Raw genomic sequence first — 24,908 nt, 5'->3', positions numbered from 1 at the left:
CAATAGGAAGAATTAACAAGACTAGAAGTCAATTCTTCGAAAGCATTAATAAAATCAACAAACCACTGGCCAATTTAAAAAAGGAAAAGGAGAAGATGCACGTAACATGAATAAGAAATGAAATAGCGATGTTACAGGAGAACCAAATGAAATAAAAAGGATAACAAGACTACTATGAAGAACTGTACTTTGAAAACCTAGAAGAAATGGAACAATTTCTAGAAACACACTACCTACCCAAAGTAACACAGACTAAGGCAGAACATTTGAATAGGCGCATGACAAAAGAAGAACTAAAGAAAAAAGTCCTGCCCTGGACAGATTCACTGGCAAATTCTACTGATCACTGAGAAAAAAGCTGACACCAATTCTATTAAAACTATTCCAGAACATAGAAAAGAATAGATTACTCCCAAATTCATTCTGGGAGCTCTGGTAGCATAGTGCCTAAGGCACCTGACTGCTAACCAGAAGGCTAGCGATTCAAACCCCCCAGGCACTCCTCAGAAAGAAGGTTGGGCAATCTGCTTCTGTAGTGATACCGCCTCAGAAACCCAAGGAGGGATTGCTATGAGTCGCGTCCGACTCCACGGCACACAACAACAACAACAAATTCATCCTATGAAGCAAGCATAACCCTGATACCAAATCCAGGCAAAGACCCTACTAAAAAAGAAAATTGTAGACAATGTTCCTAATGAGCATACAATGCAAAAATTACCAACAAAATTTCATAGAATCCAACATGCTATTTAAAAAAAAAAAAAGGAAAAAAAAAATCATGGTTCAAACAATAATGAAAGCACCCAACTGGAAAAAAAAAAAATCACTGTCATCAAGTCAGATCCAATCATAGCCACCCCTCCTTAGGTTTCTGAGGCAGTATCTCTATGGAAGTAGATTGCCCAGTCTTCCTTCTGAGGAGTGGCTGGTAGGTTTGAACTGCCACCCTTCTGGTTAGCAGTCAAATGCCTTAGGTACTATGCCACTAGAGCTCAAAATGTTTGAGACACAGCAGTGCAAGGTCAATTTTTAGCAATAAATGCACACACATTAAAACAAAACAAAAAAATCCCATTGTCACTGAGTTGATTCTGACTCATAGTGACCCTACAGAGCAGAGTAGAACTGCTCTCTAGGATTTCCAAGGCTATAAATATTTATGGAAGCAGACTGCTTCATCTTTCTTCTGCAGAGCTGCTCGTGTTGTTCAAACAACTGACCTTTTCATTAGCAACCAAATGCTTTGATAACCACTATGTCATGAGAATGTTACACATAAAAAATCAAAATCAACATCTTAACCCAACATCTCCAACAATCAGAAAAAGAGTAGCAACAGCAGCCTAGAGTAGGATTCATACCAGGTATACAAAAATGGTTCAACATTAGAAAATCAATGTACTCCACCACATAAATAAAACAAAGGAAAAAACAATATATCATCACATCATTCAATGCACAAAAGGTATTTCATACAATCCAATGCAAGTCCTAGCTGGAGCAAGAAGACACAAGAAAAATAAAAAGCAACCAAATTGGTAAAGAAGTAAAACTATCCCTATTTGCAGATGATATGATCCTACACATAGAAAGTCCCAGAGATTCTACAAAAAAAAGGCAGCAAGAACTAATAAAAGGATTCAGTCAAATGACAGAGTACAGGATCAATGTGCCAAAAATCAGACTTTCATCTAAATAATAATAATAATTATTATTATTTCAATGAGAACTCTGAAAAGGAAGTCAGGAGAACTATTTTTTATAATAGCGTCCAAGAAGATAAAATATTTAGGAATAAACCTAACCAGGGATTAAAAAAAAAAGATTTATACAAACAAAACTACAAAACACTACTGTAAGAAACCAAAAGAGACCTATATACATGCAAGAAAATATCATAGTCAAAGACAGAAGGACTTAACACTGCGAAAGGAATCTATAGATGCAATGTACTCCTGATCCAGATTTCTTCAACAGTCTTTAGAGATGGAAAAACTAACTGCCATCTTTATATGGAAAGCAAAGAGACCCTAAATAAGCAACCCACAAAAACCAAATTCACTACCATCAAGTTGAATTCGACTCATAGCAACCCCCACTGGGTTTCCAAGGCTATAAATCTTTATGGAAGAAGACTGTCTCATCTTTCTTCTGCAGAGCAGCTGATGGGCTCAAATTACCAATCTTCTGATCAGCAGCCAAATGCCTTAACCATTATACCACCAGAGCTCCTTCTAAATAACAACAAAGTAGAGGCCTCACACTTCCAGAACTCAAAACCTACTCTACAGCTATGGTAGTTAAAATAGCCTGGTACTGCTGCAACAACAGAAACATAGTCATATGGAACAGAACTGAGAACCCAGAAGTAAATCTATCCACCTATGGACAGGGGATCTTAGAAAAATGGCAGAAATCTATTAAAGACAGCCTTTATAAGAAATAGTGCTGGTGATAGAAACACTGTAGAAAGCAGTACGGCAATTCCTTAAAAAGTTGGAATTAGAAATATCACTTGATCCAGCAATCCCATTACCAGGTATATATCCTAAAGAAGTGAGATGGGGGCGGCATAGGTGTCTGAGGAGAAGGCAGCATTTGGCCAAAAACAAAGTCCAGAAGTCAGGAAAGAAGGACAAATAGAAACAGAAACCCCAGGGAAGAAGTGGGAAGAGTACTGTTACACTGAGGGGTTTACAAATGATATCACAAAACAAAATGTGTATAAATTGTTAAATGGAAAACTAATTTGCTCATTAAAATTTCAGCTAAGCCACATTAAAATGTTCCAAGAAAAAAAAAAAAAAGAGGTAAATTAACCAGTATAGTTGATAAACAGTGACTGACATAAAGAAAGCAGGAAAACTTCCAAATACCTTTTGTTTTACACATATGAAGCATTATTTATACACATCATTTGGTAGCTGTTCATGATAAAAAACCAATCGTTCTCACTGGTGGAAACTACAACTGGGCTTTCCAAATTAAACTAAGACTGCTAGCTTCAGAGGGAGGGAATGTTAATTTAACACTGCTTCTAACAAGCAAAGGTAAGGTGATCTGTATGTCATCCAAGCTTCAAATAGATCATAAATTTGTATTTGATTGTATATAATAACTGCTCCTCTAAAATCAACCAGTCTGGAACAATCATCACCACAGAAACATGCAATTCAATTAGAATATCCTCATAAAAGGAAAATAAAACTAGTAAAAATATGTTATATTGGCAGGATCTCCTTAACAAAAATGCTTTCCTTTTCCCTGAGGAACATACCTTAAATGTAGGGGACAAATAATTCTTTAAAAACCAGAATTTCACAGGGGTCTTGGTGTTCTTCAGTACCGATAACATCATTATACTGTCAAATAAAGACAAATTATGATAATCTTCCAATGCTTTTTAACCTCAACAATACCAAGAAGAGTCAATCAAGAGATTGCTAAATGTTCTTCCCAGCAGTGCTAACTAATGGCTCAAATAGAGAGAGAACCATAGTAATGGAAAATTGCACTTATTTGTATTTATAAAGTTATCACTTGGAGTGGGAAGATGTGTTTCCAACCCATAAAAACATGCCTAACCCAAACCCACCACCATCAAGTCAATTCTGACCTGTAGGAACCCTGTAGGACAGAACAGAACTGCCTCATAAGGCTTCCAAGGCTGTAAATCTTTACAGAAGCAGTCTCATCTTTCTCCTATGGAGCAATTACCACCAACCTTTTGGTTAGCAGTTCAATGCTTTAAGCACAATGACACAAAAGCTGCTTAAAAACACCTAATAGAGGCAAATTCATTTTATGCTATGCTTCATGCACTAATACACTAGTTGTGGGACAAATGAAAAATGGGGTCAGGGAATGGAAAACAGTTACAGGCTCAGGATTTCATAATTAGAAACAAAAACAAAATTTGAGTCAAGGAATTAAATTAAATTCAGCTGCTACCAATACTTGATGATTATTATTTTAGAGCAGGTATTATCTACTAGAAAAAGAAGGGTTCAAAATGAGTGCAGTATCATTTTGATTATTTTCTGTAACATATTTGTAGGGAAAGGTTACAAGTTAAAAGCACTCTGGCAGTTAGGAAAGTGACTTTCACTGAGTCGTTCTGATCACTGATGGTAAAATAACTCCTGAATGCTATTATTGTGCCAACTAGCCAGGGCCTATGGCCTATCCTAGCTCTCGCATCTGACCCCCAGCAAATTTCTCACTCATTGGGCCACAGTTTCATTATGTATAAAACAGAGGTTAGCTCTTAAACTCCATGAATCTCTGGAAGGCAGTGAAGGGTTTCATGGCCTGGTTTCATTTTTATTTTCTATGCCAATCTCCTGATTTTTATTTTAAATAATGCTACATGGCCAAGCAAACACCATGATTTCTAATGTGTTTATAGTCTTGTACTATCCACAAAGACTGTTAAAACCAATATGATTACACATGGCAATCTAGTCACATTCCTCAGAGTGATTTAAAATATGGAATTATGAAGGGTAGAATCCCACAGAATTTCTAAATAAGGCTGTGACAAATTCATTCACATATACAGAAATAATCAATAAGACTAACCGAAGAAATCTTTCATACAAATGACCAGATGCAACGGAGAAAATATTAATTATGTCATCTTTATCTTGTTTCACTTCCTCTGTCTTATGTCCTCCAGAAAAGCCCCTGTAATAATAAAAGGTGAAAACAAGAACACTTGAAATACTGGTACAGACATTGTTGTTGTTGTTATGTGCCGTCGAGTCGGACCCGAATCATAGCGACCCCTCCTTGGGTTTCTAAGGCAGTATCACTACGGAAGTAGATTGCCCAACCTTCCTTCCGAGGAGTGGCTGGTTAGGTTTGAACTGCCAGCCTTCTGGTTAGGTGTCAAGTGCCTTAGTCACTATGCTACCAGAGCTCCTGGTACAGACATGCAGCCCTTTAAAAGCAGAGGCAAAGAAATGCTGAATTGCCACTCACACGCTGAGAGAGAGTAAAAGGTCAACAGAAAACCACCCTACAGGAGAACAAGATATTATAGCACTGCTTTGCTTTAGGAATAGAGATTTACCACAGCCCATCCTGTAGAATGCAGTTTGTACGATGGAAATAAACTGAGTAATTACCAATCAGTATTCCAAAGAGCTGGTACAACCTAACTGTGGTGGTTAAATTTGTGTGTCAATTTGGCTGGGCCTAGTTGACTGGCTGGGCAGCTGAATGTAGTTATTCCCCACGGTGAGACTGGTAATTAACTTAATGGTGGAATCTATTAGAGCAGCTGGGTATATGGTCTGCTTCCCATATGTAAGAAACAGCTTTGGAAATGGTCTCTAGCTTATGGGATACTTGAACCCTGCATGTAGCTGTGTCGTTGTTCAGCAGCCTGCCATGCTCTGCCAGGCTTGGAACTTTCAATGGATTCGAATTAATGGCCTACCGTGTGGTTTGGTAACATCAGGACTGTGCCTTATTACTGGTCAACCTTGGGCTTGTCAGCAGCCAGCAGCTGTCTGAGTGAAGAAAAGCCTCTAGCTTTAGTGAGCCAGAAGCAGGAGGCAGATCTGAATGAAGCCCAAGGTTGAGGGACTTTCACCCATCCCCTAGAGCCTGGCACTTTGAACTCGGACTTAAAGCCTCCAAACAGTAAGAGAATAAACTCCTGTTTGTTCAAACCATCCCATTTGTGGTATATTCTTGTCAGAGCGGCACTAGGTAACCAGAACACTAACTAATGTCAAAAACTATGGAAGAGATGTAACTTCACCATGAGGAGAGACAGTCAAGTGGAAAATGTTCCTCTAAATATAAAATGCAAGATTTGACTGCACAAAGAATCTGAAAGGCCAGGAAAAGATCACTGTACTTAAAAGATACAGTCTCACTTTTGCCTTAAAAACACTACTTTTCATAATGTCCATTTACCATTTGAAGGAATCCCAAAATCCAGATTCATTCTCATTTTTAGTTCCATCACTCAGCAAGTCTTCATTCACCTTGTCTGCCTTCTTCTGAACCTGCAATAATATGTGATGAATCTTAGTATGTCTAATAGGCATAAAATTGATTTTCACTGGATGTGCTCTGTGAATACTGTCAGCAATGGTGAATAAAGCAATTACCAATTAATTCTTCCATGAGCAGGTACAACCCAGCCCAGTTTCTAGTTCAACTTCATCATACAACTGGCACTAGAACCTTAAGTGAGGATACAGCAACCTCTTTTAATTAAACAAAAACTAATTCCAGTTTGCAACATAGGCAAAGACTATTTGGTAGTAATATGGTGTGAGTAAACTACAACAGTGTAGGTAATATGGTCTGAGTGTAAACAGAAATATAATTCACCATGCTAACAGTTGTTCTAGGGAAAGAATGCAGCCTTCATTGGCTCAACTGGCAGGCAGTCATCATGTCACCTCTTTTTTTCAGGCTTACTAGTAAAAAGATGGGTTGAATATTCCCTATGGCAAATGACCATTCTTCTATTCAAGCACATGTGAGGTCTGTTTTAGATTTTACAGGGTATAAATAAACAAAAAACCAGTCACTCCGTTTGAGTCGACTCTGACTCATAGCAAACCCCATCGGGTTTCCAAAGCTCTAAATCTTTATGGAGGCAGATTGTCTCATCTTTCTTCACAGAGAGGCTGGTGGGTTTGAACTACCGACTCTTTGCTAAGCAGCCAAATGCCTTAACCACGATACCACTAGAGCTACTTATAGTGTATTGTTGTTTTTTTGTTATATGCCGTCGAGTCAGACCTGACTCACAGCGACCCCTCCTTGGGTTTCCGAGGCAGTATCACTATGAAAGTGGATTGCCCCATCTTCCTTCCAAGGAGTGGCTGGTGGGTTTGAACCGCCAGCCTTCTGGTTAGCAGCCTTAGGCACTATGCTACCAGAACTCCCCTTACAATGTATAATGACAGTTTATTCCATAATACCTTTCCACTTAAATTTAAGGCTTTAATTACTTCAAAATTTTATAGAGTAGGAGTGAGAAGAGATGAAATAGGTCGATAATTTTGTAATTATTGTGACTACGATTTTGTAATTATTGTTAAAATTTTCATTAACATTTGTACAATTTTTGAGAATAAAATCAATAATTATGTGAATTATGGCTATATAAATGACACAGGACCTACAAGAACATTTTAGATAAATGGGAGTTTTACTGCTTACTGAGATTACCCAAAAGTTAAAATATCTCAGTTTAAGAAAGTGTCAAACTCATATTTACAAAATAAAAATAAAAAACCAAATTAACTGCCATTGAGTCAATTCTGACACACAGTGACCCCCACTGGGTTTCCAAAGCTGTAAATCTTTATGGAAGTAGATAGCCCCCATCATCCTTCCGCAGAGTGGCTGATGGGTTTGAACTGTCAAACTTCTGGTTTGCAGTCAAATGCCTCAGGCACTGTGCCACTGGAGCACCTTATATTTACAAAAGATATTTCATATTAAAGCAGCATTCCTATAAATGCTATAGTAAAATTCCAAAGCAAAATTGAAAGCTTGGGGTCATTTCAAGATACATATTTTCACATAACAGCTACCAAATACCAGAATATAGCTACTTTTCATAAATTATTAAACAGTGGTGCCCTTAGCATGCCAAACTCACCTTCACTTTAATAATTTTGCTCTTGAAGTTGTTGAGGACAACAACAACTTCATCAGCATCAGGAGGAGAATCTGTACCATCATGGCTTAGAGAGAAAAAAAAAGTAAGAGAAAGTAATGTAGATGCTATAAAATGCACTCTCAAAATGCAGCTAATGGTCTGAGAACAATCCTCCATATTCATTTACCATCTTTATCATTCAGAGATTTTCAGAACATATTATTTTCTCTCAACCAGGGAAGCCCCTTCAAACTGCACAGTTGTTGTTGTTGTTAGGTGCCATCAAGTTGGCTATAATTCATAGTGATCCTACATACAACAACAAAACACTGCCCAATCCTGCGCCATTCTCACAATCCTCGCTATGCCTGAGTCCATCATGTGCCAATCCATCTTGCCGAGGGTCCCTTTTTTTCTTGACCCTCTACTTTACCAACAATGATATCCTTCTCTAAGAAATGGTCCCTCTGAGAACATGACCAAAGTAGGTGACATGAAGTCTGGCCATTCTCGCTTCTAAGAAGAATTCTGCCTGTACTTCTTCCAGGACAGATTTGTTTGTTCTTCTGGCAGTCAATGGTGTTTTCAGTATTCTTCACCAGCACCACAATTCAAAGGCATCAAACTCTTCTACAATCTTCCTTATACACTGTCCAGTTTTCACAAACATATGAGGCAACTGAAAATACTACCATGATTGAGTTAGGTGCACCTTAGTCTTCAAAGAGATATCTTTGCTTCTTAATACTTAAAAAAGGTCTTTTGCATCAGATTTTCCCAGTGAAGTATGACATCTGATTTCTTAAAGTCTCCCACTATAACTGTGGAGTCATCTATTTGCCTTTTCAACTCTTTTAAAATCTGATTTATGTATTTTGGGACTCTTTCATTAGGTACATTGATATTTATTATGGTTACATCTTCTTGTTCAATTGATCCTTTAATCATTATATAATGTTCTTCCTTGTCTCATATGGTGGTATTCGTCTTAAAGTCTATTTGACCAGAAATTAATATTGTCACTCCTGCTCTTTTATGGTTGCCATTTGCTTGACAGATCTTTTTCCAACCTTTGATTTTTAGTCTATTTTTGTCTTTGTCTCTAAAGTGTGTCTCTTGTAGACAGCATATTGATGGGTTATGTTTTCTTATCCAGTCTGCAAGTCTCATCTCTTGAGTGGCGTGTTTAATCCATTAAAATTCAGTGTAATTATCAGCAAGTATGAATTGGTTGTCATTTTGTTATGTGTTTTTTTCATGGTGTTCCTGGTTTCTGTTTTCCATATAGTTTTCTATACTGGGCTTTTTTTTATGAATCATGTTATCATCTTTTTTGTTGCTATTATTTTACTATTTGCTAAATATTTGTGCTTGTCCTCTTTTTTCTTGTGAGGTTCTATTTTTCTAAGTGAAGGTTTACCATTTTTCATTGTGGGTACCCTGTGATTTATAATTTTCTCCCCAAGTTTAGAACCGTCCATTCTATCTTGCAACTCTCTTGACTTCCTCACCATTTAGAAGCTCTGTAACTACACAGTATTTTCCCACTTTTTAGTTTGTAGTTGTCCTCTTTTGCCAGTTGATGTCTCTGGTTCCCTGTTTACAATCTTGTAAACTTATTTTACTTTGGATATGTCCATAGCTGTGGTTTCCGGGTCATGGCATCTTGTGTTATTAATGCTCGGTTGTTGTTTGCTATTATTGGTTCTCTGTTCAAAGGACATCCTTTAGTATCTCTTGTAGAGGTGGTATGGATTTAACAAATTCTCTTAATTTCTGCTTATCTGGAAATCTCCTAATTTCACCATCATATTTGTGGGACAATTTTACCAGGTATATAATTCTTGGTTGGAAATTTTTCACCTTCAGGGTTTTACTATCCCATTGACTTCTCACTTGCATGGTTTCTACTGAGAAATCAGAGCTTATACTTATTGGCTGTCCTTTGTAAGTAACTTTTCATTTTTCCCTTGCTGCTTTCAGGATTTTTTCTTTCTCATTGGTTTTGATTAATTTGATGATGATATATCTTGGTGATAGTCTTTTAGGGTCTCTCCTGTTTGGAGTTTGTTGGACTTCCTGAATGGAAATATTCTCATCTTTTATCATATTGGGGAAGTTCTCCTCTAAAAAATCTTGGATAATTTTCCCAGTGGTTTTATTTTTCTCTTCCTGTTTGGGAATTCCAAAGACACATAGGTTATTCCTTTGATGGTATTCCACATGATGAACCTTAGGCTTTCTTCATTTTGTTTTGATCTTTTTTCTGACTGATCGCTCTCCAAAGAAGTATTTAGGTATTTGTCTTCAATCTTTTTAATTCTGTTTTCCATTGATTCAATTCTACTCCTTTGTCCTTTCAACGTGTTATCTATTTCTGAAAACTCAGTATTAATCTGTATTTCTATCTGTAGATTTTGATCATTTCTAATTTCTCATTTATCTTGTCATTTTCTTCTTGTATTTTCTTCCAAAATTGTTCTAGGGTTTTGTCTGTGCTTTCTTTAATTTTGTCAGTGTTTTCCTTGATCAGTCTCTCAATCCTTTGAAGGTACCTAAATATGTTGTTGTTATGTGTCATCGAGTCGGACCCGACTCATAGCAACCCCTCCTTGGGTTTCTGAGGCAGTATCACTACAGAAGTAGATTGTCCAACCTTCCTTCTGAGGAGTGGCTGGTGGGTTTGAACCTCCAGCCTTCTGGTTAGCAGTCCAGTGCATTAGCCACTATGCTACCATAGCTCCTGTAATTCTTTTGAATTCCTTATCAAAGAGTTCCAATGCTGCTTCTTCCTCAGGGATGTGTTCTGGGTCTGTATCCTGCTCCCTTGTTTCTACCACTTTATCTTGCTTCTTTGTGTGGACTGTGATGGTCTATTGTTTTGGGGACATTGTGACATTGTTGTATTTAGATCTCTGTTAACTGCTTGTGAAGAGCAGCTAAGGGTGAGTCAGGCTCTTCTTGGTGGTCGTTTATCATTGTCCATTTGGTGCAGAACAAAGTAGTGGCTCTCAATAAGTAAAGTTGCAGGAGGTGTGGGTTTACTTGTGTGTCGTATGGGAGCTGTTGCTGTTTCCACTCAGACAGAAGGTTGGGCAAAAATAACAATTGAATAACCATAAACAAGTAAAAGCAAGTGGACAAAAATCACACCGTGTAATCAAACAGAAACAATAAACAAAAAGAAAAAAAAAAAAACCCTGCAATATCTGTGTAGAGGGCAATAAGAGAAAAAAGTAGAGTAGGAGAATAATGAAGAAAAAATACAGGAGAAAATGCAAAAAGAAAAACAAGGAATGGGGTTAACCACAAGAAAGAAAAAAATTGGAACCAGGAACAGGGAGCAGAGAAAAAGCTGAAATCTAGGACCTGGGAAGGGAAGAATAAAGAATAATAACAAAAAGGACAAAAATATTATAATAATAATTTTAAAACAGACAAAAACAAACTAAAAAAAAAAAAAAAAAAATCTGGCAGGGCTGGGCAAAGCATCCAGGCTCCATCCAAGCACACAGACTGAGATGGAAACCCTGCCAGCCCAGAACGTGGGTGAGAGTGAGGGATAGCTATACCTCCATTCACCAAGAGGCTTTGGGATGTAAGAGTAATATAGGGAATATTGCACCTTTCCAGTCATTGGGGTCTGGAATGTCCTTGCAGTCCCAGCAAGTGTAGCCTACTCTTAAGTCCCTGGCATCTGGGAGAACACTGTTGCTTTAAATATTCAAAATGGTCAAACTGCTTGTGAACATTCAAAATGGCTGTGCCCTCTGACAGGCAAAAGTCCACAGCTTCGCCCACCTTCTTCGCTGCTTCCCCTTTTATTCACCAGCCACCAGAGCAGTCCTCTGTGCAATCCCTGGCTAGCAAGGTTTATTTTCAGGTTAATGCTTAGGTCCTAACACCATTCAGGAGCTCTGGTGGTATAGTGCCTAAGGCATTTGACTGCTAACCAGAAGGTTGGTGGTTCAAACCCACCAGCCACTCCTCGGAGGGAAGGTTGGGCAATATACTTCCGTAGTGATACAGCCTTGGAAACCCAAAGAGGGGTAGCTATGAGTCAGATCCAACTGGACAGCAGTGAGTTTTTTTACCACCACTTGGAAATATCCAAGCTCTCTGTGCCGTCAGGATCACTGCCAGACCACAGCTCTAGATGTCTCCTTTTCTGGTTTTCATGCAAATTCTTCTACTAGTTGCCTTTTATTCCACTTCTTTATCCTTCCCTTCAAAGCGCAGAGCTCCAGGATTACCTTCTGTATCTCTGTTAATTGGTTCCCCTTTTCTTTGTTGAAGAGGGTCTGTGTAGGCTTTCTGCCTATTCCACCACCTTACCAGAACTCCTCAACATCTCATTTTTTGACTGCTGCTTTCATGGGTACTGATTATGGATCCATGTAAAATGAAATCCCTGGCAACTTTAATCTTTTCTCCATTATTGTGATGGTGCTTACTGGTATACTTGTAAGGATTTTCTTTATGAAATCCATACTGAAATTTGTAGCCTTTGATCTTCATCAGTAAGTTCTTCAAGTCATTTTCACTTTCAGCATGCAAGGTTGTGTCATCTGCATATCACAAGCTGTTAATGAGTCTTCATCCAATCCTGATGATGTGTTCTTCTTCATATAGTTCCGCCTTTCAAATTATTTGCTCAGCAGACAAAATGAATGACTATGGTGAAAGGATACAACCCTGATGCACACTCTTCCTGATTTTAAACTTCACAGGATCCCTTTGTTCTGCTTAAAAGACAGACTCTTGGTCTATGCACAGGTTCGTCATGACCACAATTAATGCTCTGGAATTCTCATTCTTCGTAACGTCATCCATAATTTGCTATGATCCACACAGTCAATAACAGAAAAGTACACACCTTTCTGGTATTTTTTTCTTTCAGCCAAGATCCATCTGCCATCAACAACATTCCAAAGTCCTGTAGTTCCAAAGTTGCACAGCAGCACTTGTCAAAATCTCTATCCTTACACATGATATGGGCCCATTAGCCACAGCTCAAACTTCTCCATGAGTCTACCTTTAAATTGGATCACAAGGAGAGGCAGGCTCCCAGGGGATGGCAAGTGCCAAATGTACTCTGTAAACTATTTACATTCATTAGTCTAAAGCCTTACACAGAATTCAGCTCAAATAAAGGAAGTCCAGAGGAGGGTATGTCACTCTAAATCACCCCTATAAATGCATCACTTTTTACTCTCTAATTGGCAAGCATCGAAATCTGGCTCTGTTTCACCTTTTGTAAAGAAACTCTTCTGTCCTGTTCTTTGGAGGCACACAAACAGTCAAATCTAGGCCCTGAATTCAATCTGATGCCTATACTATGCAGGAAGAACTATACTATAATGGTCCCCTTGTAGGCAGACAGGGCAGAGAAGAAAACATAAAATAAAATTATTTCCCTATCAATCAAACTATAATGTCTAAAATTTTCAGTCACTAGATTTCAAGGTGTTCATTGCAGAAAGCCTAGACAACAATATGAACTCACTGGATTAGGTAGCTGCCATCCCCAGACAGCAGGACTCTAAAGCAACAATAAAATTTTGACAAGGGAGAAATGCTAGCATGATATATTTCAGACATGGGGACTAATCACATGGGGAAGTTCAGGAAGAAGCAGCCCTGCAAAGCTAGTAACAGCAGAGGGTACCACACTCCTAAGGGAGGGAGAAGAGTGGCTAGGAAAGTAGGGAAAGGCAGGGAGTAGCAATTTGGAAGAACAACAGATAAACTTCTCATGACAGACTCAACTTTTGTAAACCCTATTTGGGGAAAACACTGGAAGAGAAACAACACTACTATTTAAAATGAAGATATTATAATATAAAATTCTACTACTTCCTCATAAGAAACACCTAGCTCCACAATGCTTCACTTTTGTGTCAGGTAAGATACTATAGAGCTAAGATGAGGATACCAGAGGATTTTTTAAATAAACTCTAATAAAAACCTTTCCCTCAATAAATTGATACGAAGTCTTTTCACATAGCTTAAAACTAATTTACATTGAGATAAACAGAATTTAGATTACACTTTTTAAAAACCCAAACCCACTGCCACTGAATCAATTCCAACTCACAGCAACCCTTTAGAAGAGAGCAGAAGTGTCCCATAAAGTTTCCAAAGCTGTCAATCTTTATGGAAGCATATTGCCTCATCTTTCTCCTGTGGAGTGGCTGGTACATTCAAACTATCACCATTTTGGTCAGCACCCCAATGCTTTAACCACAGCACCACCAGAGTTCCATACACTTTTTAAAAAAGCAGTATAATTTTTCTTAATCAATGCTTACTTATAGTAATCAGTAGGATAAGGAGCTCTGGTGGCATAGTGCCTAAGGCATTTGACTGCTAACCCGAAGGTTGGTGGTTCAAACCCACCAGCCACTCTGTGGAAGGAAGACTGGGGAACCTACTTCCATAAAGATGTACTGCCTCAGAAACCCAAAGGGGGTAGGCTATGAGTTGGAATCAACTCTATGGCAGCAAATTAATCAGTACAATAGAATGTTTACAGACCACAACAGAGTAGTTATAATACCAAAAAATTATGTCTAAAGCTTGTATGTACTGTGTATTTGTAAATCACTCATGGTCTAGAAATAAAGTATCTGGGTTGAAAAGTTTGACTATTTATTTCTTTTATCCATTTGTCAAATCAGGGCTTTGAACTAATTGAAACCAGTTCAGTCATGGCCAATACAATGAAACCATAATAGACTTCCATTTAGTAAAGTGTGGATGTACCAGAACACCAAGTGGAATGGGGAAAATTAACAGGCTAAGGCTGTGGAATGTGAAACTCAAAAGAGGTATAGAGAGCCGTTTTAGGAACCTGATGCAGGAGACTGGATTTTTGCCAGGACTGTAAAGAATGACACACATTCAAAGCAGCATGGTTGGTTGCCACTTTTCAGCCAGGCACCACCGTTTCCAACTCTGGTATTCAAGATATCTGGTCGCTATGCAATGTGCAAGCTGCCCTTGTTTTCTAAAAGGGCAATTAAGTTTCTATCAGGGCACTGGTCTGTAATTTTTCCCATTCCGGTTATTATTCTGGTATACCCATGTTTTATAAATGTGGGTCAATTCTAGTTCCATTTTGTCAGCCATAACTGAACCAGGAAGAACTGGTACAAGCTCTGTTTCAAATGACTCAATTTCTTACCTGTTATGGTTTCTATCACAGTGATAGTAGATGTGATTCTGGGATACTGGCCATAGAAAGGAATCAACGCAGAGTGAAACCTGACTGTACTAATTAGTATTTCTATATATTAATGTTGACAATTCTTCCAGATTTAATTTCCTAGAAAACACTGTTTTATCAAACATCCAATTGTAAATTAAATTCTTATTATGTGGCTAATTGCCAGAACAGTATTCAATTACAGCTGATTCACAATTCAAAACGTTCCCAAAAAATGTACCTACATCACATAGTCCTACCTGTAGATTCTATAAATGTCTTCAGAGCGCCCCTTCCTGAGTCTTAGAATCCAAGCTCCTGGGTTGGCTTTTAATTGAAAGTAGCCCTAGGACAAAACGAAAAGCTAAAGTTTTTATCTTTTTGAAACATCAAAATGTTGTTTGTGAGGGACAGCTACTTACTATCTGAAAGATCAGTCATATATATTTTAAATAAAGTAATTCGCAAACTAGTGCTACTCTTAATAAACAAAACAAAACAAAACAAAACAAAAAAAAACCCACTAATTAGAAATGCTACCAAAATACAAGCCAGTCAAGCATAGAAGTCTGCACTACAGCTGTGCTTCAGTGACACCTGTCTCCAAGTAAATGAAAAAGGCTATTTTACTTCATGACAAACCCATATTCAAGGGTCAGTTTGGCCAGCATGGTTTTTGTTAGACTCACACATAACTCCAATCTACTATACAAATTTAACTGAACTAATGATTTGACTGCTAACCAGAAGGCTGGCGGTTCAAACCCACCAGCCACTCCTTGGAAGAAAGGATGGGCAATCTACACAAGGAGTCAGATCTGACTCCACAGCAGTGAGTTGGTTTTGGTTTGGTTAATTATGTTATGTTGTTGTTGTTGTTATATGCCGTTGAGTGGAGTCTGACCAAGTCTGACGACCCATAGTGACCCCTCCTTGTGTTTCTGAGGCAGTATCACTACGGAGCTCTGGTAGCACAGTGGCTAAGACACTTGCCTGCTAACCAGACGGCTGGCGGTTCAAACCCCCTCAGAAGGAAGGTTGGGCAATCCTACTTCCGTAGTGATACTGCCTCGGAAACCCAAGGAGGGGTCGCTATGAGTTGGGTTTGACTCATAACAACATAACAACAACAACAACAACAATCACTACGGAAGTAGATTGCCCCATCTTCCTTCCCAGGAGTGGCTGGTAGGTCTGAACCACCAGCTTTCTGATAAGCAGTCAAGTGCCTTAGGCACCATGCTACCAGAGCTCCCTAGTGACCAAATTTAGTCAATCATGAATTTTAACCTCATTCTGTGGTTTTGAATCACAATCACACTATCACAGAGTGCACCACCCAAATTAATATGAGTATAATATTAACATGAATTGCTGATTATTTACCAGATTAGCCATAACAATGGTATCAACAATCACTGGGTTGGCTGAAGTTCCTAAGGTAAACTGCAGTCCCCTTGGGGGTTGGCCTGTGGTGATGTCATAGCAATGACCTTCTAGTAATAGGTACTCCAGCTCATATTCAGCAGTCACTATGCTATCTACCTGCAAAATAAAAATTGAATCACTAAAAGACTACTCAGTAACAAAAAGAAACAACTATTGATACACAGCAACATGGATGAATAGCAAATGTATTCTAAGCAAAAAAGGCCAAGACACAAAGACCTACATACTGTTTGATCACATTGCTAAGAAATTTTAGAAAAGGCAAAAACTACAATGACACAAAAAGTAGATTAGTTACTGCCTGGGGAAAGGTTAGGGGTAGAAGATTACCTGCAAAGGGGCACAAGAGAAATTTTTGGGATGATGGAAATGCTTTATATCTTGATTCTTGTGGTGGTTATCTAACAGTATACAATTATAAAAACTCATTGAATTATACATTTAAAATTGGTAGATTTTATTGCATGTGTAATATACTTCAAAAAAAGCTGATTTAAAACATTATGCTGAGCAAAGAAGGCAGATACAAAGTAGTTCACGCTGTACGATTTCACTTACATAACTGCAGAAGAGAAAATCACCACAGTAACATAAAGCAGTTCAACTGATTATCAGAGGCCAAGGATTAAGAGCAGGCAGCTGGTACAAGAAAATTGACGGGGATGAAGGAAATGTTCTATATCTTGATTTTGATGGTAGTTACGTGGCTATATAAATCTGTTAAGACTTAACCAAATTAAAATGGCTGCATTTTATTATATGTAAACTATACCTCAATAACAGGAGCTCTGGTAGCATAGTGCCTAAGGCACTTGACTGCTAACCAGAAGGCTGGCGGTTCAAATCCACCAGCCACTCCGCAGAAGGAAGGTTGGGCAATCTGCTTCCATAGTGATACTGCCTCGGCAACCCAAGGAGGGGCTGCTATCAGTTGGGTCTGACTCTACAGCACATAACAACAACAACAACATACCTCAATAAGGTTGATTACAACTAAATCATTTGATAATTCCTGAATGAATGTGTTATTTATGTAATTCCTGCTTCTAAATTTACTCTCAAGAATGCTGTAAAGCTTAATAAGATGGATTGCTGGGTTCTGTCTATAAGTTAAGCAACAGATAAATTTACTGAGGACAAAGTCATATAAGACCTCTCTTCATTCCAAGATTTATACATAAGAAGAAGTAACATAAAAATGCAGCAGTAATGTTCAATACAAGCAAAGGAAAACAGTATCATTTTCCAAGTTTAGTTCAAAAGCATTATAGTGTAATAGGTACCATGCTAAAAATAATGGTAGCAGCTTTCATTTGAGTATTACATTCCAAACTTTTTCATTTACCTAAACTACAACACTACAAGGAAGATATTTAGTAGAAGAAGAAACTGAGGCTGGGCTGTGGTAAGTAGCTTAGATATCCTAGAGCTAGGATTTGAATAATTTCCATGAACAAGAACAAGTTAAGTATAAGTTATGTTTCATGTTTAATGAGTTAGTTTAAGGTACAAAGTTATGGTAGACAATAAGGGTAGGAAAGTCAATTAAAGATGAAACATGGAGTCATGAATCCCAAATAAGTCAGCTCATGGCTCTGAAGGCACTGAGAAGTCACAAAGTCTGTCAGCATGGAGAGACATGTGAAAAAAAAACAAACAGTATTTCACACTGATTTGTCTGGCACTGGTTTACAGACTGGTTATAAGAAAGAAAGGAGAAAGAAATAAAGGGAATGGTAAGGAGGTCATTCCAAAAGTACAGATGGGAGGGTAAGACTCTAATCTAACAAGGTGGTATTGGAAATGGGAAATAAGATAAAATAAAACTCTAAAAGAATGAATAGATGTAAAGACTAAAAATAAAAGATTAATTTTAGTATTCAGAGTAGCAGAAAAGAGAATTCTATAGAAATAAAGTTACATGGCAACAGAGAAACAATGAGAAAAAAATGCAAATTCATTTTGGCCTGGGAAGAGTTAACATGGTGGACTAGGCAGAAATGCTATTCAGACCTTCTGTAACGAAGTCCTGTGAAACCAAGTAAAATAGATACAGATGATAATCCTGGAATCCTGAGCTTGCAAAGAACAGATGAAGAAGGAGATCAAATACTGACTGGAAGAGGAAACTGAACCAAAACAATGAGCAAATGGTATACTGCCAGCTGGCCCAGCACAGCATGGTAATTTTGAATTGCTGCAAGCAATGTTCCAATTGAGGCAGGAACCAAATAATCAGTTCTGCTTGTCCAGGACTGCACCAGTGCTCAGAGGTGTGACCTCCCCACTAACTCCTTCACACATATTCCCAGTGACCAGAATCGTGGCCACCCCCAGCCACACCATCCAGTCTCTTCCATCTGGCAGTCGTTGACATACTCCCTCACCCATCCTTGTCCTGTGCTGTAGTTCACCTGACCCACCATCTATCCCAAGCCCCTGTGGCCCCTCCATTCTACATGAGGTATGCGATCATGGAACAAGCAAGACACACCAACCATCTCTGAGGTCAGCAAGGTGTATTTGCAAGATAAACAACCACTCTCCTCATGTTTGGGGAAGTACCCTCTCAGCCTCTGTGGTCAGCAATGTGCTCCACTGCACAGCAGGTGTCACATTCCTATGCTCTGGGCACCATACCCTATGGACTGGGCACCGCACTTCTGCCAACTGTGCACAGTGCCTACCTGCCATTTTGCAAGCACTGGCACACACCTCCATGGATCGGGTGCCGCACTCTTGTCATGGGCATTGTTGGTGGCATACACTTGCGCTTGCTGCTGCTTCCTTTCTCCGTGCTCCCTCTTCTTTGATGCTTTTATTTCCCCCACCTGGAGGGAGTCAGCAACTGCATGTTTCACACTACACAGCCACACCTGCCATACCTGCCACCCTACTCACTGGGTGAGTGCCACCACCTGCTTCTGTACCTCTGGACTGGTGACAGATGGGGGCCAACACTAGCTCACTTGTCCTCTAGTGCTATACATGAATGGTGAACAGAGACCTGAAGGCACATTCTTATACACTACCACATCTGCTAGGAGAAAGGTGGTGAGTACATAAGTGCTGCCAAACTAGTAATCAGAGTAGCACACATGCCAAGCACACCTAGATATATAAAAACAAAGTTAAAAACTTGTGAGAAACACATTAACATACACTCATTAAATAAATATAACAACAACACAATGTCTCAGAGAAAACAAAGTAGACACAAAGAAACAAGACAAGGTCGCAAAAAACAGAGTTGACAAACTTATGAAAACTTCTTAGAAATAACCAAACACCTTTCGGGAATAAGTCACTTCTCCACCTACTGGCCAACAATAAATCACCACCAAGAAGATGCTGAACCACACTTATTCACAAACAGTTAAGAGATCTGCGCAGCCACTCTCATTCTCTATCACAACCACCAAATGACAGGTAGTAAGTACATAATTGCTGCCAACTGGCGAACAGAGGAACACAGAATCCTGCTTACGCAGATAAATAAATAAAAAAAAAAAAATCTTGGACAAATGACTCCAATATACAATCACCAATTAAACATAAATACAACAATGTTACAATGTCTCTGAGACAACAGATGATCACAGACCACAAAAAGAAGCAAGATAAACCGGTAGAAATAAGGGAGCAGGATACAGATCCAGAACACAACCCTGAGAAAGAAGTAGCGTAAGAACTCCTTCATAAAGAATTCAAAAGAATTACATTTAGGTATCTTCAAAGGATTGAGGGACAGATCAAGGAAAACACTGAAAAAATTAAGGAAGACAGGCAAAACCCGAGAACAATTTTGGAATACAAGAAAAAATTGACAAAATAAATGAAAATTTGGAAATGATACAAAATCTAGAGACAGAAATCCAGAAGATCAATACAAAATTATCAGAAATAGGTAACACAATAAAAGAACAAAGGAGTAGAATTGAATGAATGGAAGACAGAATTAAAATAATTGAAGACAAATACCTGAATACTTCTTTGAAAAGGGATCAGTCAGAAAAAAGATCAAAACAAAAAGAAGAAAGCCTAACATTCATGTGGGATACCATGAAAAGGAATAACCTACATGTAACTGAAATTCCAGAATAGGAGAAGAAAAATAAAACCAATGAGAAAATTGTCCAATTTTGTTGAAAGAGAACTTCCCTGATATGATGACTCACTGCCATTGAGTCAGATCCGACTGATAGCGGCCCCTCCTTGCATTTTTGAGGTGGTGTCTCTACAGAAGCAATTTGCACAACCATGATATGATGAAAGATGAGAAGATATCCATTCAGGAAGTCCAACGAACCCCAAACAGGATAGACCCCAAAAGAAAATCACCAAGATATATCATCATCAAAGTTATCAAAAACAAAGACAAAGAAAGAATACTGAAAGCACAGGAAAAATGAAGTTACCTCCAAAGGGCAACCAATAAAGACCAAACTCTGATTTCTCAGCAGAAACCATGCAGGCGAGAAGGCAATGGAATATAAAACCATGAAAGAGAAAAATTTCCAACTAAGAATTAAATACCCAGCAAAACTGTCCCTCAAATATGATGGTGAAATCTGAAGATTTCCAGATAAGCAGACATTAAGGGAATTTGTTACAACCAGACCAAACTTACAAGAGATACTAAAGGGAATCCTATGAACAGAGAACCAGTAACAGCAAACAACAACTGAGCATTAATACACAAGATGATATAACCCAGAAATCAACACAGCTATGGAAGTATCCAAAACAAAATAAGCTTACAAAATTGTAAACAGCTAACCAGAGACATCAGTTGGCAAATGAAGATAATTACAAATGAAAAAGAGGGTAAATACTATGTAGTTACAGAACTTAAGGGAATTTGTTACAACCAGACCAAACTTACAAGAGATACTAAAGGGAATCCTTTGAACAGAGAACCAGTAACAACAAACAACAACTGACCATTAATACACAAGATGATATAACCCAGAAATCAACACAGCTATGGAAGTATCCAAAACAAAATAAGCTTACAGAATTGTAAACAGGGAACCAGAGACATCAGTTGGCAAATGAAGATAATTACAAACGAAAAAGAGGGTAAATACTATGTAGTTACAGAACTTCTAAATGGTGAGGAAGTCAAGAGAGTTGCAACATAGAATGGACAGTTCTAAACTCAGGGAGAAAATTATAAATCATAGGGTACACTCAAAGAGTGCTAAACCTTCACATCACAATAAAAAAGAGGACAAGCACAAATATTTAGCAAATACTAAAATATAGCAACAAAGGAGATGATAACAGGATTCATCAAAAAAATGAGCTCAGTACAGAAAATTATATGGAAAAAAGAAACCAAGAACATCATGAAAAAACAAATAAAAAAATGACAGCAACCAATTCATACTTGATAATTACAGTGAATGTCAATGGATTAAATGCACCACTCAAGAGACAGGGAGTAGTAGACTGGATAAGAAAATATAACCCATCAATATGCTGTCTACAAGAGACACACCTTAGAGACAAAGACACAAATGAAAACAGATTATAAACTAATCAAGGTTAGAAAAAGATGTATCAAGCAAATGGCAACTAAAAAAGAGCAGGAGTGGCAATATTCATTTCTGTTCAAATAGACTTTAAGACAAAAACCACCACAAGGGACAAGGAAGGACATTATATAATGATAAAAGGATCAACAGAACAAGAAGATATAACCATAATAATTATCTATGGACCCAATGAAAGAGCCCCAAAATACATAAATCAAACTTTAACAGAATTGAAAAGACAAATAGATGACTCCACAGTCATAGTAAGAGACTTTAACTCAACACTTTCAACCAAAGATAGAATAACTGGAAAGCAACTCAACAAAGATGCAGAAGAACTAAACAATACAATACTCCAACTTGACCTTATAAACATCGACAGAACACTTCGCTCAACAAAAGCACAATATATATTCTTTTCCAGCAGACATGGAACATTCTCCATGATAGACCACATGACAGGCCGTAAAGCAAGCCATAATAAATTTAAAAACATTGAAATACTGCAAAGCATCTTCTGAGATCAATCTGCTATCAAATTAGAAATCAACAACAGGAAGATGAATGGAAAAAGAGCAAACACATGCAAACTGAACATCACCCTCCGTAAGAATGACTGGGTAACAGAAGAGATAAAAAAAATGAAATTAAAAGATTCCTTGAATCAAACAAGAATGAAAGCACAACATACCAAGATCTTTGGCACACAGCAAAAGCAGTGATCAGAGGCCAATTTATAGCAATAAATGGACACATCAAAAATGAAGAAAGAGCCAAAAATCAACACCTTAAAACAAGACCTCTGACAATTACAAAAAGAGCAGCAAGAAAAGGCTACAGTCACCAGAAGCAAGGAAATAGTAATGATCCGAGCAGAAATAAACAGAAAATAGAAAGACAAAAGAAATCAATCAACAAGACTAGAAGTTAGTTTTTTGAAAAGATTAGTAAAATTGACACACCACTGGCAAATTTAACAAAAGAAAAGAGGAAGAGAACAAAAAATAACATGAATAAGAAATGAAATAGGTGACATTACAAAGGAACCAACTGAAATAAGAAAAGATAATATTGGGATACTATGAAGAACTGTGGGAGCTCTGGTAGAATAGTGCCTAAGGCACTTGACTGCTAAGCAGAAGGCTGGTCGTTCAAACCCACCAGCCACTCCTCGGAAGGAAGGTTGGGCAATCTACTTCTGTAGTGATACTGCCTCAGAAATCAAAGGAGGGGTCGCTATGTATCGGGTCCGACTAAACGGCACATAACAACAATGAAGAACTGTACTCCAACAAATATGAAAATCTAGAAGAAATGGACAGATTTCTAGAAACACATTACTTACCTAAACTAACATAGACTGAGGTAGAAAAATTGAATAGATTCATAACAAAAGAAGAAACTGACCACATCATAAAAAAAAAATACCGAGAAAAAAAAGCCCTGGCCCAGATGGTTTCACTGGAGAATTCTACCAAACACTGAAAGAAGAATTGACACCAATTCTACTCAAACTATTTCAGAACACATAAAAGGATGGAATCCTCTCTAATTCACTTTATGAAAAAGCATAACCTTGATACCAAAGCCAGGCAAGGACATAACTAAAAAGGAAAACAATACACCCAAATTCCTCATGAATATAGATGCAAAAATCTTCAACAAAATCCTATCCAATAGACTTCAATAACATATCAAAAAAATAACTCATTGTGGCCAAGTGGGGGTCATATCAGTTATGCTAGGATGGTTCAACATTAGAAAAACAATCAAAATCATCTATCACATAAATAAAACAAAGGAAAAGAACTGCATGATCTTGATGCAAAAAGGCATCTGATAAAATCCAACACCCACTCGTGATAAAAACTCTCAGCAAAACAGGAACAGATGGGACATTCCTCAACATAATAAAGGGCATATATGCAAAAATAACAGCCAATATTATTCTCAGAGAGAGACTGAAACCATCCCCCTTGCGAACAGAAACCAGACAAGAATGCCCTCTATCACTACTTCTATTCAACACTGATGCAACAGATGCATCTTGGAGAATGACAGTAGGTTATCGTAAACTTAATCAGGTGGTGACTCCAATTGCAGCTGCTGTTCCTGATGTGGTTTAATTGCTTGAGCAAATTAATACATCTCCTGGTACTTGGTATGCAGCTATTGATCTGGCCAATACTTTTTTCTCAATACCAATTTCAAAAGACCATCAGAAGCAGTTTGCCTTCAGCTGGCAAGGCCAACAGTATACTTTCTAAGTCCTTCCTCAGGGGTATATCAACTCCCTGGCACTATGTCATAATTTAGGCCGTAGGGATCTTGATCACCTTTCCCTTCCACAAGACATCACACTGGTCCATTGTATTGATGACATTATGCTGACTGGACCTAGTAAAGAAGAGGTATCGATGACTCTAGACTAATTGGTGAGACATATGCATGCTAGAGGTTGGGAAATTAACCCAACAAAAATTCAGGCACCTTCTACCTCAGTGAAATTTCTAAGGGTCCAAGGTGTGGGGCATATCGAGGTATTCCTACTAAAGTGAAGGTTAAGTTATTGTATCTGGCTTCCCCCACAATGAAAAAGGAGGCACAATGTCTGGTGGGTCTCTTTGGATTTTGGAGGTAACATATCCCTCATTTGGGTGTGTTGCTGCGGCCTATTTATCAAGTGACTCACAAAGCTGGTAGTTTTGAGTGGGGCCCAGAGCAACAGAAATCTCTGCAACAGGTTCAGGCTGCCATGCAGGCTGCTGTGGTATTTGGACCACATGATCTGGCTGATCCAATGGTGCTTGAAGTGTCTGTAGTAGATAGAGATGCTGTTTGGAGCCTTTGGCAGGTTCCTACGGCCGAATCGCCATGCAGACCCTTGGGGTTTTGGAGCAAAGCCCTGCCATCCTCTGCAGATAACTACTCTCCTTTTGAGAAACAGCTTTTGGCTTGTTACCGGGCTTTGGTAGAGACTGAACGCCTAACCATGGGCCACCAAATCACCTTGAGGCCTGAGCTGCCCATCATGAACTGGGTGTTGTCTGACCCACAGAGTCATAAAGTTGGA

The 24,908-nt window shown here is 38.3% G+C and overlaps 1 protein-coding gene across 1 annotated transcript in view; it reads right to left on the bottom strand.

Annotated features, from left to right (window-relative positions):
- Nucleotides 1-24,908, bottom strand: part of UGGT1 (UDP-glucose glycoprotein glucosyltransferase 1) — a 407,666-nt gene that overhangs the window by 83,051 nt on the left and 299,707 nt on the right. Inside the window, exons 27-32 of the mRNA XM_042782263.1 lie at nt 16,233-16,391; nt 15,107-15,192; nt 7,640-7,724; nt 5,932-6,023; nt 4,585-4,689; nt 3,281-3,365 (exon numbers count right to left, since the gene is read on the bottom strand). Of these exons, the coding sequence (XP_042638197.1) occupies nt 3,281-3,365; nt 4,585-4,689; nt 5,932-6,023; nt 7,640-7,724; nt 15,107-15,192; nt 16,233-16,391 (612 nt within the window). The remainder of the gene's footprint in view (nt 1-3,280; nt 3,366-4,584; nt 4,690-5,931; nt 6,024-7,639; nt 7,725-15,106; nt 15,193-16,232; nt 16,392-24,908) is intronic.

This window comes from Orycteropus afer, unplaced genomic scaffold, assembly GCF_000298275.1.
Source record: "Orycteropus afer afer isolate SDZICR_OR568_19922 unplaced genomic scaffold, OryAfe1.0 scaffold00274, whole genome shotgun sequence".
NCBI lineage: Eukaryota > Metazoa > Chordata > Mammalia > Tubulidentata > Orycteropodidae > Orycteropus > Orycteropus afer.
This window is presented reverse-complemented; position numbering and strand designations above follow the sequence as displayed.